The sequence below is a fragment of the Xenopus tropicalis genome, chromosome 4, assembly GCF_000004195.4.
Source record: "Xenopus tropicalis strain Nigerian chromosome 4, UCB_Xtro_10.0, whole genome shotgun sequence".
Lineage (NCBI taxonomy): Eukaryota > Metazoa > Chordata > Amphibia > Anura > Pipidae > Xenopus > Xenopus tropicalis.
This window is the reverse complement of record NC_030680.2, coordinates 30712993-30728594: the sequence shown is the minus strand read 5'-3', so window position 1 is coordinate 30728594 and position 15602 is coordinate 30712993. Positions and strand designations below refer to the sequence as shown.

The window sequence follows — 15602 nt, the reverse complement described above, 5'->3', positions numbered from 1 at the left end:
GCGCTGGGTGATATTTGCCCACTTATCAATTGAGCAAGTCCATCAGAGGGCCCCAAACATGGGCAAATAAGCTACAGACTAGGTCCACAAGGAACAAATCTGCAGTTTTTATCACTCTATGTATGAATACCTTAAAACACATAATTGTCATGGGTAAAGCTATTCATCAATAAGCTCTTTAATAACTATGGGTTATACAAAACAGGTTTCAAACGTATGTTCTGTTTATAAGATCATTGAAATAAATCAATGTATATTTTGATGTGTTTTAAAATCAAGGGTCAAGAAATGCCTGTGACAATAAAAACAAACAAACACTGGGAAGGACCCTGTAAATGACGGCCTTTTCGGGAATGTAATGTGTAGGAACAAGCCTCTAGTACTCAATTATAGTATATCATATTTTTCTTTTTTACACTGCTAACATAATAAAGGTGTAAGATTAAGACAGGAGTGATTTATCTGAACAGGGAACACATTGTGCTTGATCTTAAATAATTGCAGGGGGGGTCATATGTTATACTTTCATGGTAGAAGTGAAAAAACTGCTAATATCTAAAAATAAAAAGTACATTGTTATGCATTGGGCATAAATCTCTTTTAATAACTTGCGGCTGCTACCCCTAAAAATGGAGTGCTCAAAACTAGCAATGAGCGAATCTGTCCCTTTTCGTTTCTCCAAAAATTTGCTAACCATACATTAAAAAATTCTTAAAACATAAAAAAAAGACTGAAAATAAATGGGAGTTACAACTCCCCAATATCTTGAAAAGGTTGATAAAAAAAAAGTAACAAAGTAAAAATCAATCCATCGGAAATCAATTCAGCTGGGAAGGTTTCGGCTGCCCTTGAGTCTTGTGATGTCTGAACATTTGGTGCTTGATTCCCAGCAGTTTCTTCCATTCATCATACAATTTATAATGTGAATATGGTGGCTTAGACAATTTTGTTTTTACACTGTTTTGTTACATGCCTATTATTTTTTTTGGTTTTATATATTTTGAGTCCCCTTTTGATGCGCGATAACCAGTGGTCTGAAAATGGTTGCGCTGATTGTGTTGCTGCAGATGTCAAATGCTCAACATTAGGGTTTGGTTCAGGAGTCAGAAGCTTGAGGGTCGTAGGGTTTGCTGGTGATGCTTTCACATGTGAGTGTGTAGAGTCTTCACTTGAATGACACTCCTGTGGCTCTGCATTAAGTGGAACTTCTGAAGTATTAATGGCTGTGGGATGGAAGGAAGACATATTTCTGTCAATTGGGTCGGCTTGCATGGCAGGCTTCACATTTGTAGCACAGTTTTCACTCTTTTTCACTGGCACATTTGTAGATCCTTCTGAGAGTAAAGTTGCTCCTACAAATATTCAGAGAGATTTTTATTTATATACAAATGCATATCTCTACTTTTTAGCCCATAACGTAGTAACCCCCAGGAGTACAATATTTGAATTAGCATGTTTTGAATAATCTATTGTTAAAGCGTTGACTTAGTCATAACTTGTTGCTTTCTAAAGGGATCTAAACACCCTGAAAAACTGATGTAAACATCTTCTTTTTTGTAGTTTCTAAGATATTTGCTTTTTCAGACTAATAAATACAGGCTTTTGGTTCAAATGAGAGTCAGCAACCCTAGGGTTAACTGAATACAGAAAGTATATAAGCAGTTAGGGTCACTGACACTCACATTTAAAGCCTGGTTTTAGCAGTCTAAAACTGTTACTATCTCAGGAACCATGAAAAAATATAAAATTCATGCAAATTGCAAAAGTGCTTAGAGAGACACGGTAAATAACTTTACATCAATTCAGAAAAGGGAAAGGGAAAATGTTTGACAGACGTTACAGTAATGATATGCAGAAATGACAACCTCTTGGGACCATGACCTTTTACACCATGAAGTAAAAATCAGCATGGTAAGTCAAATAATTAACTATGTGCCCCAGGAGGAATATACAGTTTGCAGAAATAGAAACACAATAATTGTGTAAGCAAATGGTGACACAATATTGTATAGGAACTAAAGCTGGCCATCCACTGCCAGATCCAAAGTAGCCACACAAGCACACGCTGGGCCGAAATGGGCTGATCTGATCATACAGAGGGCCTACAGGCCAGTAGGATAAGAACCGCATCAATGTCCTAATGCAGTGATCCCCAACCAGTGGCTCAGGGGCAACATGTTGCTCCCCAACCCCTTGGATGTTGCTCTCAGTGCCCCCAAACCAGGTAGTTATTTTTGAATTCCTGACTTGGGGGCAAGTTTTGGTTGAATAAAAACAAGATTTGCTACCAAATAAAGCCCCCTATAAGCTGATAGTGTGCATAGAGGCTGCCTAATAGCCAATCACAGCCCTTATTTGGCTCCTCCATGAACTTTTATGGTGCTTGTGTTGCTCCCCAAGTCTTTTTACATTTGACTGTTGCTCACGAGTAAGAAAGTTTGAGGATCCATGTCCTAATGTAATCCCCATGAGATGGGAAAATCAATCCTGCCCAATTAACATTTGGCGAAAAAATAAAATTTCTGGACAAATCTTAATTGGCAGATTTGTTATTTATCGGCTCCATCTTTATTTTTATAGTTGAGCCAGCACCATCTTGATTCTTACCACTGATAAATAGAAATGTGTCTGTTATTGCCACATAGAAGAGATATAGGAGAATCCATTGCAGAGATATGTGCCAGGGCATAAAGCCATAAACTGGAAAAAACAAAAAAAAATTAACAATGAAGAGTTTTTTTTTTAATTTTTTGATTAAAATAGACACAGAAACATTTTGTCTTAAAGGGCAGGCAAGGAAATTCATATTTACAGGGGGCGAGGGGTGCCAATTTGTTAAGCACTCCCCAGTAAATATTACAGGTATGGGACCTGTTATCCAGAATGCTCAGGATCTGGGGTTTTCGGATAAGGGATTTCTCCATAATTTGCATCTCCGTACCTTAAGTCTACTAAAAAAAAAATTTAACATTAATTTGCCACCAATAAGGTTTAATTATAGCTTAGATGCTATCAAATACAAGGTACTGTTTTATTATTACAGAGAAAAAGGAAATTATTTTAAAAATTAGAATTATCTGCTTATAATGGAGTCTATGGAAGATGGAATTTCCATAATTTCTGCATAACGGATCCCATACCTGTACTAAATTTGATCCCCTGGGCTGGTGATTTTTTAGTTGAAAAATATACTGGCCCTAGGGTACCTTCTATGTGAGCACCAGTCCACCATCTTAATCCAGGGGATTCCTTGAGAATTTGAGAGGTTTTTTCTCATATGAATAAACTTGCATTTTAAAAAACTAGAATGCTTACTTATTTATCGATACGGTAAACTTGTTTGAATTAAAAAAACTCAAATAGAGGTATGAGATCTGTTTTCCGGAATCCCATTATCCAGAAAGCTCCAAATTACGGAAAGCCTGTCTCCCATAGACTCCATTTTAATCAAATAATTCAGATTATTTCAATATCCTTTTTCTCTGTAATAATAAAATAGTACCTTGTGTTTGATCCCAACTAAGATATAATCAATCCTTATTGGAGGCAAAACAATCCTGTTTATTTATATTTTACTGTTTTTTTAGTAGACTTAAGGTATGGAGATCCAAAATACTGAAAGACCCCTTATCTGGAATACCCTTAGTCCTGAGCATTTTGGATAACGGGTCCAATACCTGTACTTCGAATTTTCTAATTTACAAACGTACAAAAAACTCAAAAAACTTGAATATCTCTAATTGAAAATATGGCTTGACTTTGCCTAGGACAACTCCCATTGACTTCTGCATAAACTCTCAAGCTTTTAGCTGCCGAATTTTTACATTCGAGTGTTCTGAGTTTTTTCCACTTAACAGACAATTGAATTTATGAGCCATAACTCGAATTTTAATGCAAAAAAATTGTGATCGTGAAAAAAAAAATCGAATTCAAACGCTGATAAATTACCCCCCCAAAAAAATCCCATCCCAAACCCATATTTTAAATATAAACATACTCACAGTAGGATGATATGCTGTAATAAAGGAGTGCTGTCTTCATGCTGAAAATCAAAATGATAGACAAACTTCCTATAAAAGCACAATAGAGGACATAGAAAAAAAGTACAATAAACTCTCCAATGACATTTTTTGGGTTAAACCTCAAACGGAAACCTCTGTATTTATCCAGGACAAACCCTATGAGAAAGAGAAAGGTTTCTGTTTTAGTGAACAATATAAATTGGTTACATATATTCTAATGGTCAGGGTTGGAAGGTGGCTGCATAGTTATCACTGCAAAGTATATTACAAGTAAAAACGGATTTTACTTCCTATCAGTCACTGGCAGAAATGTGCAAATTTCAAACCCTAATTATTCCCGGAAATATGTTGATTTACAAATGTGTATATTCATTCTTGCACGACTGTATGGATGCACTGAATCATTTTTGGGTTCAGCAAAATACCAAACCCTTCACATAATATTTGGTGGAATACTGAAGTGAGTTCAAATCCTAATTTGCATGTGAAAACTTAAAAAAAGTTGGTTTCATTTAGTTTTCTACAGCTTTAACGCTACATGACTTGGGATCTGATTCTATTGCACTGCACATAAAAGCAGTCCACCTGTTGTTGCCTTTTCGGAAGGGTTTGTCACCCGTAATAGCAGAGATCTATTGCAGTTGACTGAACCACTCCTTGGGTTCTTTAAGTTACTGTAACTTTTATTATGTTATAAAATGTCCTATTCAGAGCCACTTTTAATTACTTATTATTTTATTCAATCCCTCTCCTATTCATCTTTCAGTCTCTTATTCAAACGATGGCAAAGTTGCTAGGTTAAATTAAAAATGGTGGCCATACATAGACAAATTTAAGCTGCAGATTCGTCCCCTTTAGACTCAATCGGCAACTCATCTGCAAATGTATGGGCCCTCTGATGGGCCTACCTGACCAGTACTTGGCCAAAAATCAGGCAGGTTTGATCAGGAAGGTCAGATCAAGGACTACATCAGCTTGTTGAATGCAGTCCTTGCCCAACAACCTGTATGTCGTTTGGTTCAGATCAAGCAGATATCGCCCAGCTTAGGTGGAATATCAGGGAAAAGGTTAGCTCCTTTGGCAACCTTGCTAAACGAGTGGATCTTATATAATGTACGGCCAGCTTTAGGGTAAGAACCCACGAAGCGGTTCAGTTGCCCGCAATAGATCTCTGTTATCGTGGGTGTCTGACCACTCTGGTCAACGGTAGAAAGCCCTTTTTCCGAAGTCACGCAAAGTTGCCTGCAGGAGGAATCTTCGTGCAACTTCACATTTCTGAAGTGATGCAAAGGGCTTTCCACCTGTTGTTGCCTTTTCGGAATGGCTTGTCGTCCGTGATAGCTGAGATCGATTGCAGCTGACTGAACCACTCTTGGGTTCTAACCCTTAGAAGGGAAATATGCAAATTAACACTTAGAGACACATTTATCAATTTCAGAGTCAGAGGGGAAAAAATGCAATTGCAGAAAAATGCTACAGAAGTAATAAAGGGCTGAACCTGAAACCTTTATGCTGAAAATTTTGTTGTGCACCATTTAGGTTTATTTTCCACTTAGTTTTGAATTCTAGGTATTTTCATCATGAAGAGACATTAGGGTAAGTGGCTGAATACAGCATTTATAAAAAATAATATTTATGAGCAAATTCTGGTAGAATTAGTACATATGAGTTGCTGAGTCAGTATCAGTAATTCTCACTCCTGTAAACATTATATGTATAGCTCCAAACTTAATAGGCCATTTGGCAAGTGGGATATGTTAACTGGAACTACACCCATACCTACAGTAGATCAAGTATCTACAGCAGTAAAACTCGACACTGCCCGAGTACAATATTCACATATTAGTTTATGGCATCACAGTACATTTATATAAAAGCCAATATGCTTACTTACTAAATAAAACCAATTGTATTATGGGGATCATTGTGGGGAGAATCCAGTTGGAAAAAAATAATGATATGTTGATGCTTAGAAGAACACTGGTTACATTCTGCCGACCTATAAATAAATATTAAGGGGACCATATTGTAAGTAGAAACATATATATTTATATATACAAAGAAATTGCTTGTCTACCGCTACTGTCTACCACTTTATTTCTACCCCCAATTTTTGCACTGCCATATGTATATTAATTCCAAATCTGACCCGCCTCAGTAAACCCTAAATAAGATCTTCATCCTTGCCATAAACCTTAAGTCCCACCCTTTCTTATCCAAAGATTTGTCTCCATATTTGCACCTACTTAAATTCACCCCGATCCTGCTATGCAAATCGTTACATAGTTAAAGTTTACCTTCACATAGGCCTATAAACAAGCCAGAAGATACCCAGCCAGCTGCTTTACATATTCCTGAAATACATAAACAACAGTACATTTTGGTACATAAACTATGTGTTGGGAATAATATAAGTTAATGTATTATTTATATAGTGAATAGAGTACCTCCTGTTATATAGGGATATTATAAGTCACCGAGGAGTTTCTTGACCATATAAAAGAATGAGGCCAAAGGCCCAACAGGGGTTACTTGATTTATTATAAAATACAAGTTTCAGCGAGTCATGTGACAGAAATTACATCACTAAACTCAGATTATAACTGATGACATCACTAAGCACCGTTTATAAGGATATAATTTACAGTTTGGTTCTATAGGGAAATGACCAAACTTTATATTATAAAGGAGATGCAGTAATTGTAATGGCAATGGCGCACTTGGCATGTGGGGGAGGGAGGAAATACTGTAATACTGCCAAAGAAATAATACTGCTAAAGCTAGGTCAGCCATGGCCCTATCTGCTGCAATTATTGTTTTATAATTAAAACATTTAAAATTTATATATTAAAACTTTCAGACTTTGCATGATTTTGGAAGCCTCCCATAGGACTCAATGGCACTCTACAGCTCCAACCTGGCCCAAGTCGCGCCAATTCGCGCAAGTCGTAACACTACGAAAAAGTCGCAGCAATTTACGAAAAAGTTGTAACGGCTACGAAAAAGTCGAGACAATTTACGAAAAAGTCGTAACGGCTATGAAAAAGTCGAGACAATTTACAAAAAAATCGCAAAATACCGATCAATACGAAAAAAACGCATTCGGACGCTTTTCGGACGTTCGTGGATTAGTAAATGTGCCCCCATGCGTCAGCATAGAGGAAGACTAGCAAAATTCACTAGAAGGAAAGAGGTCAATGTGACAGCAATTCTCTTCTTTCTCTTGTCTGTCTTTGGAATTAAGGTGCTGGCGCATATGCAGTAGAGGGAAAAAGCCAAAGTTCGTAAATGGGGCCCTGGCCAAAGAAGTGTATTATTACCACATATTCTAACATGAGCTAAAAAAACTCAGATACTTACGCCTATATTTTTCTTCGTAGAGCTTCATGGAATGTAATATTCTCCCTCCATGAGAATTAAAAAGTGTAATAAAAAGAAGCAAACGGGTAACACATGAAGCCAACAGGGAGATATATGCTAGCTGGTAAGCTGTGTAAGTAAAAGAGGACATAATTACTAACACATAACTACTTGATGCCATTGGTCTTAGTGAGAAAACCCCCAACGCCCACTGCCACCTGGCAGCAGAACTACCATACACCACACCCTACCATCTGGGCTCCATTGTATTGGGAATAATTTACTCTCTATAATAAAAAACAAGGATATAAAAAGTCAGCTAGGATTTCTAGGCCTTATAAAGGCTTAAGGCTGCAAAGTGCAGGTCATGGAACTTCAAGGTGATGTAAGATGATAAGAGCTCTCTACAGCAAAAACTCATCCAATTTCTATTCATTCCCATGGGATTTTCAGAAGTGTATTTATCAATGACATTATGCATTTTTCTGTAGTTCTAATTTTGCACTTTTGTAATGTCATACAAAACCCAGTGTCAAAAACCCCCGAAAACCTCTAAAACCATGAAGTAAAGATATTCCAGCTGTAAAATAGATATCTGCCATTGACTTCTACATGATCTCATCAGGGTTTAGATGGCGTATTTTTGCATTTTGTTGCAATAAATAACTAAAAAAACCAGATTTAAAAAAAACAAGCATGAGTAAATGCCCTCCTTGATGAGCTCTGCGACACAAGAAAGATCACAATGTCCTATATATATAAGGATAGATGTTACAGCTTATTTATAGCAGCTGTGTATTATGTTGTATTGTATTTGCAAAATGTGACTAACACAGTTAAAATATGATGGTCTTATAATTTACATGAGAAAAACAAGACATCCAGAAATGAACAGTATAAGGAAGGCCAGAGATAGCTTACTATATATGATTTTTTCATGTGCAAACAGTGTGGCTCACAGGGATCAGCACAAAGAGACCTGTAGCAGAATGTCTGTATATACAGCAAAAATAGAATAATGTCATGGCTAGAATGATGCCTGACCTGTAATTCTCGCACTGCCTGTTCTGCACAGTGTACATGAATAGGAAGTAATATAGTTGTGCTTAAAGGAGAACTAAACCTTAAAAATGAATATGGCTTGAAATGCCACATTTATATTCTGAACTTATTGAGCCAGCCTAAGGGTGAAGACACAGGGAGCTACTTATTAGCAGCTACTTGTCACAGCTTCTAAATGCAAGAAAATACCCTGCTATAGACAGTATTGAGAATTGCCTCTGCTAAAACACATGCAGAGACGATTATCAGTAAATGATCAGCATTTTCTGTTTTTGTAGGCACGACAGGTAGCTGCTACTAGTATTTCCATGTGTCTTCACCCTAAGGGCTCTGGCACATGGGGAGATTAGTTGCCCGCGACAAATCTCCTGTGTCTCGGGCGACTAATCTCCCCGAAATGCCATCCCACCGGTGAAAATGTGAATCGCCGGTGGGATGGCATACACGGCTGCGCGATTTCAATGAAATCGCGCAAGTTTCCTGTCGAGGCAACTTGCGAGATTTCACTGAAATTGCGCCGCCGTGTTTGCCATCCCACCAGCGATTTACATTTTCGCCGGTGGGATGGCAATCTGGGGAGATTAGTCGCCTGAGACACAGGAGATTTGTCGCGGGCGACTAATCTCCCCGTGTGCCAGAGCCCTTAGGGTGAAGACACATGGAGATACTAGTAGCAGCTACCTGTCCCCGTCTGCCATGGCCCTAAAGGTTCAGCATCTCTATAGCAGTAATAATTCAGGCCTTCAAATTTGTCACATGGGGTCACCATACTGGAATCTGTTAGAAGTGTCTGTAAAACTCACATTCTAAGCTTATGGGGTCATCAAAAATTATCAAGCAGAAAATTAGGTTTGTCTGTCATAGAAGCTGATGCTACAGGGCTGATTATTAATTTCTGATGCTAATAGCACTGGTTTCAAAGCTGTCATGTAGTAATAATCTGTATTAATTACTAGTCAGCCTTATAGTGTGACATTTATATTCTATATGTACAGTATATTGTGAGTCAGCCTCTAAGCTCAGTAAGTGACTGCAGCACAGAGCATGTGCAGGGAATCAGCAGAAAAGAAGATGGGGGGCTACTGGGGAATATCTGGGGGCCCAGATCTTCTCTGCTAAAAGGCTGTGGGTGCCTAGGGCTGGTACAGAACCCTAAAACCAAAACATAATGTACAACATTTCTAGCCTTCTTCTTTAGTTAAGCTTTAGTTCTCCTTTAAAAAGTCATCTGCAAGTAGGAAAAAGTGCAGAACGAAACATAATTCATATTTACGTGGGATAGGTGATAGACATTTGAGAACCCAACTTTTGACAAATACCTTCCTTTCTTTTAAACTTGACTTTTTTCAACTTTGGCAGCAATTACACATATATGTTTACTTTAAACACCCAGAATGCTTTCACAATATTTTGAAATGTGTAACATGCAGTGACGTAACAATAGCAGACCCCAAACTGTTGCCACAAAGCAGGAAACATGGAATTGTTACTGCTTTCAATGGAAACGGGAATGGATGCATTTCAGCTGGGAGCTGATTGCAAAGAGGAGAGATTTTCCTAACATGCCTAGTAGTCTGATAGATGTGTGACGTTTGCAAGGGCCCACTAAGGGCTTTTAAGCCCAACTCATTATTTACCAGCTTACTTGTTGTGTATTTACCAATCTCCTCATTGACTAGAAAATAAAGACTTGTTCACACCAGGAAGCATTCTCTGCCATACAGAAAGGTAATATTGCTCCAATAGTAGCATGCAACTCTAACTGGAAATAAAAGCTCTCTGGTGTGGTCCCACTACTAAACTGCACTGCGGTTGTATTTCTCTGGTTTTGCTCTTCTAGGTAAACTCTGTTTGAGATGGTCAAGGGACAGAAAACATTTAAGAAACTGCAGGTACACTGTTATAAGTAAATATTAAACTCAGGAATCCTTATGTTATTCTCTAAATAATAGATGCTCATGTATTACAAGGTATAATTAACCCCAAAATATCAGTGAACAAGGCATATGCATAATATTGCCTATATAAAGAAAAATAGACCACCTACATCATATTATACTGTATCTTTTTAATGATTTTTAGGTATATGAGAGAGAGATACATTACATATACATATGCAGATATACAGCAAATGTACTATATACATTACACAAACTGTGTTTACTCTTAACTCTGTACATGTACATTATATTACAGGGCTGGATGTGTGCCCAATCATGGCTAAGATTTGCATAGAGGTCTTTATATGACATCACTTTTTCATAATAACTGAGCCCCAAAACATGTGAAAATGCAGATAATTGGCTCATGATATGGTAATACCTGGACAGCACAGATCTAAGGAATATACACCTAAAATAAGTATTGTTTAAAATAGCTGGGAAACCCTGTAGAATAGCATATCAAATAATAATATATATATTTCCAATGAGATCTACTAAAATTAGCACATAAATTTGTATGCTGTATTTCAATAGAGGTAAATTACTCTGGTGCAGGCTTGGACTGGCAATCTGTGGATTCTGGCAAATGCCAGATTGAATGCCTGTATGAATGCCAGGGAGAGACTATTTTTGCGGGGGTCTTTCGTGCCTCTGTGTACTTGAAATACCAGGGCCTATTTTTAATCCCACTCCAGACCTGCTCTGGTAGCAGCACTTTTTTTGACTTGTCTATTTTTTATTTTTGTTCATTATTTATAGTGACATAAAAATGTTTCCAGTTTGTTTTTACAGTATACATTGTCATACTCTGTAGACATTCATATTCTAAAACTATTTGCAACTGGTCTTCATTTTTTATAGGTTTTGAAGTATTTAGCTTTTTGTTTAGCAGCACTCTAGTTTCTAAATTTAGCAGCTATCTGGTTGCAAGGCTGCAGTATAGCTTAGCAACCAGGCAGTGGTTTAAATGTGAGACTGAAATATGAATAAGAAAGGTAGCAATAACATTGTAGCTTCACATAGCAGTACTTTTCTTGACTGCTGGGGTCAGTGACCCCCATCTGACTGAAAAGTTGTTGAAGAAGATGACAAATAATTTAAAAACCTTTAAAGAATAAATAAGGAAGACCAAATGAAACTTGCTAAGAACAGGATATTCTAGAACATACTTAAACTTAACTGTACCCTTAACTTTGGTCTTTTTTCAACCCACCCTATGTGAGTATGTATTATAAATACAATGTACATACCCAAGGTGAAAAATTGAATATAATCCACCAACAAATTGGAATATATATTCAGGCATGTAACTTCCCTTAATTTCAGTCCTATTATTGGGATGTTAGTTATTGATCAGATGTAAGTTTTCATATCAGCTTTATATAACTACCATCCATGTATCTCACCTGCAGTTGGGTTTTCCATGGTGCCTTTTATGCTGCTTAGTAGCTGTGTACAGAGGTGTGTGCTGCTGTCATTCTCAGTGACACATTGCTGCTGTTATTCAAAGGTTTTCTTGTTTTTGTTTTCTTGAAACTTCAGACCTCCCAAGGGAGGAGTAACTGATACTTCCTAGGCCCATATACAGTAAAGGGATAAAGTATTTCTGCAAAGGACTGGTCTTTGAGCAATAAAAGTGCTTTTGTCTGACTGAGCTTTGGATAGAAAATGTACACAATAACAATAACTTCCAACCCAATAAATAAACAACTATGGACTAAAGAAAGTCTATAGGTCCCCATACACGGGCCGATTGTAGCTGCTGATATCGGTCCCTTGGACCGATTCGGCAGCTTATCGGCCCGTGTAGGGGCAGAAACAAGGGGCCTGGCCGACCGATATCTGGGCTGAAATTGGCCAGATATCGATCGGCCAGGTTAGAAAATTCAGTCGGATCGGGGACCGCATCGGCTCGTTTATGCGGTTATATTATATAAATATAAAAGTTTGAACTTGATGACTGTATGTCTTTTTTCAACTTAACTTACCATGTTACAAGGGGGATATATCAAAGGCCATATGTCATGCAACACAAATCTATTTGTAGATAACAGTGTAAGATATTTATCTGCATTGGTTTTCTCTTGGCGCTCCTGCCTCCTCCCACACTCCAAATATATACAGGCAGGTTACTTATCTTCTGATAAAATTGACCATAGATTGTGAATGTAATAAAGGACCTTACATTTTAAGCTTCACTGGGGCATGGACTCATGAGAATAATGTATTATCTCTGTGAATGCTGTGTAAAATGGATAATAAATAAGGAAGGAAACTGTGTTTGGTTCATCACAATGAAATGAAAGAAACATTTTTTTCCATTCAATAAGTAAAATATAATGAACAGTTGCAACTGGATCATTTCATTTCCAGCAAGCAAATTATATGGGTGCAGTGTTGTCCCTAAATGGGAAGCAGACCCTGGGGTATATGGGTTCACTGACTAGTAAGCTTTTCATGAAAAATGTCTTAGGGGAAGCTCTAAAATGATTTATTGTGAGGCTCGATACTCTCTAGTTGAGCCACTAGTGGCTACAGTAGGATTGAAAAAAAATCTATTTTTCAATTTTAAAAATGTTTATATTTCCTATTTATAAATCCAGACATCTGCTAAGCACCACATTGTTAATTGCAGGCATTTATTCACTCAAAAGGCTGCTCAGGACAAGGAAGGCTACTTAAAGTAACAGTAACACCAAAAAATTAAAGTGTTTTACAGTAATTGATATACAATGTACCGTGGCCCTGTACTGTTAACACTGTTGTGTTTGCTTCAGAAACTCAACTATAGTTCATATAAATACCCTGCTGTGTAGCCATTGGGGCAGCCATTCAAGCTAGAAAGAAGAATAAAAGGCACAGTTTACATAGCAGATAACAGATTAGTCCTGTGGAATACAATGGTGTTATGGATTTCAAGAGTTTCTAAGGCAAGCACACAATTTTTACCAATGCAGTGCAACAGTACATTATATTTTAATTACTTTAATACATTTTTGTTTCTTGGTGTTACTGTTCCTTTAAGGCAGTCTGCAAAAGAACTGCAGTTAATCCTTCAAATATTATGCAAAGCCACTCCTTCTACACAGTGTGCGCCTCTGTATAGATATTTATAGGAGACTGGGTTTCACTGATGCATTAACTTTTGGAATAAACTATTTTTCATTCTTTCTTGTTTAGGCTACTTTTTGCTCATATATACAGGTATTGGACCCCTTATCCGGAAACCCATTGTCCAGAAAGCTCCAAATTACAGGAAGGCCATCTCCCATAGACTCAATTATGATCAAATAATTCACATTTTTAAAAATGATTTCCTTTTTCTCTGTAATAATAAAACAGTACCTTGTACTTGATCCCAACTAAGATATAATTAATCCATATTGGAGGCAAAACAATCCTATTGGGTTTATTTAATGTTTAAGGTAAGGAGATCCAAATTACAGAAAGACCCCTTATCTGGAAAACCCCAGGTCCCAAGCATTCTGGATAACAGGTCCCATACCTGTATATATAAAGTTAGAGATGCCCTAGGAATCTTATAAAGGAGAATGGTAATATTTAAAGGACAAGGAAAGGTCAGGAGCCTTAACAAGCTGGTCACAAATCAGCCCTTTCCATAACTGGGGTCTATGTTTTAGTTTAAAGATAAGGAGGAGTTCATAGGAGGGTTAAGGTGGCCATACACGAGCAGATCCGCTCGCTTGGCGATGTCGCCAAGCGAGCGGATCTTCCCCCGATATCCCCACCTACGGGTGGGCGATATCGGGGACCATTTAGGTAAAAAAAATAATAATACGATCGTTTGGCCCTGGGGCCAGACGATCGGATTATGTGGGCGGCAATGGGGCAGTCGGATCGGGGACCGCATCAACGAGCCGATGCGGTCCCCGATCCGACCAGATTTTCTAACCTGGCCGATCGAGATCTGGCCAATTTCAGGCCAGATATCGGTCGGCCAGGCCGCTCTGCTCTCCCCATACACGGGCCGATTAGCTGCCGAATCGGTCCAAGGGACCGATATCGGCAGCTATAGTCGGCCCGTGTATGGCCACCTTTAGCCTTCTTTCACAGTTGGTTTAAAGAACCAATTAGGTGGGGACTTTGTAAAATTAAATTATCTTTGGTGTTATTGTTCTGCTTTCTTAAGGGAACAATCGTCGAAATTAGATATTCTTCTAATGCATATTGAAACAAATATGCACCAGCATACTGTATTCACGGAACATGACTTCTGTCTATGTACACACAGAAATAGCAGCTGCTATACTTGCTATGGTTGAGGAGTATAGAGGAACAACTTCAGATATGACCATTTGCTGTGCTACTACATTGTTGCCTTTGGAGAATAGATTGAGGCTGTCATTTTATAGATATATAATTTAGTTTTTAAATATTATAATTCAACAAAAAGCATACCCCCCAACATCTGAAAATAAGAAAGAGGGACAAAACAATCTGCAGCGTGCAGCACAGCAAATTGACCATGCCTATTTTTGCACACTCCATTAAACTACTCACCCATTTTACAAAAACACATCATTTACCTGGGATGTGGCAGGTAAAGGACAGTTGGGGAGGTATGTTACTATAGGCACCATCTCTCCCTACTATACCTGCTATCCCACAGCCACAGTCCCTTCCCAGAGGCTATTATCCCACTGCTACTATAGGCACCATCTCTCCCTACTATACCTGTTATCTCACAGCCACAGTCCCTTCCCAGAGGCTATTATACACCCACTGCTAATATAGGCACCATCTCTCCCTACTATACCTGCTATCCCACAGCCGCAGTCCCTTCCCAGAGGCTATTATCCCACTGCTACTCTAGGCACATCTCTCCCTACTATACCTGCTATCCCACAGTCACAGTCCCTTCCCAGAGGCTATTATCCCCACTGCTAATATAGGCACCATCTCTCCCTACTATACCTGCTATCCCACAGCCACAGTCCCTTCCCAGAGGCTATTATCCCCCCACTGCTACTATAGGCACCATCTCTCCCTACTATACTTGCCAGGGCCGCCATCAGGGGGGCACAGGGGGTACAGTTGTACTGGGCCCGGACGATGATCGCTTTAAAGGGGGCCCGGCCGTGATACAGTTTTTTAGCTCGGGCCCCCTTTGAAGAACTCCGGGCCCTGCCATTGCTTTATTGGTGGCCAGCGGGAAATTTGATAGGTTGCGCCCCGTGCGTCCGTACGCACGGCG

At 38.5% G+C, this 15602-nt stretch overlaps 1 protein-coding gene across 3 annotated transcripts; it reads right to left on the bottom strand.

Moving 5' to 3' along the window:
* Window positions 1-160: 160 nt before the first annotated feature.
* Window positions 161-11901, bottom strand: LOC116410339. Of its 3 annotated transcripts, XM_031900605.1 has the most exons (7): window positions 11794-11901; window positions 7383-7511; window positions 6320-6376; window positions 5917-6021; window positions 4002-4178; window positions 2608-2700; window positions 161-1352 (listed from the first exon to the last, which is right to left on the bottom strand). In XM_031900605.1, the coding sequence occupies exons 1-7, from the start codon at window positions 11810-11812 to the stop codon at window positions 937-939; spliced, it is 996 nt and encodes a 331-aa protein (XP_031756465.1). In that variant the 5' UTR covers window positions 11813-11901; the 3' UTR covers window positions 161-936. The 3 variants fall into 3 exon arrangements, with proteins under 3 accessions (XP_031756465.1, XP_031756466.1, XP_031756464.1); XM_031900606.1 differs by lacking the exon at window positions 11794-11901 and having other exon boundaries at window positions 161-1223; window positions 7383-8597; XM_031900604.1 differs by lacking the exon at window positions 11794-11901 and having other exon boundaries at window positions 7383-8595.
* Between the last annotated feature and the right edge of the window lie 3701 nt (window positions 11902-15602).

Excerpts from the sequence above, each read along its gene's own strand:
- LOC116410339 (XM_031900604.1), bottom strand. The coding sequence starts at position 7,563 with ATGGCATCAAGTAGTTATGTGTTAGTAATTATGTCCTCTTTTACTTAC. Across the intron at positions 6,377-7,382 it reads CTACGAAGAAAAATATAGGC|GAATATGTAAAGCAGCTGGC; the intron begins GTAAGTATCTGA and ends TATGTATTTCAG. Across the intron at positions 4,179-5,916 it reads AATACAATTGGTTTTATTTA|GGTTTGTCCTGGATAAATAC; the intron begins GTAAGTAAGCAT and ends TCTTTCTCATAG.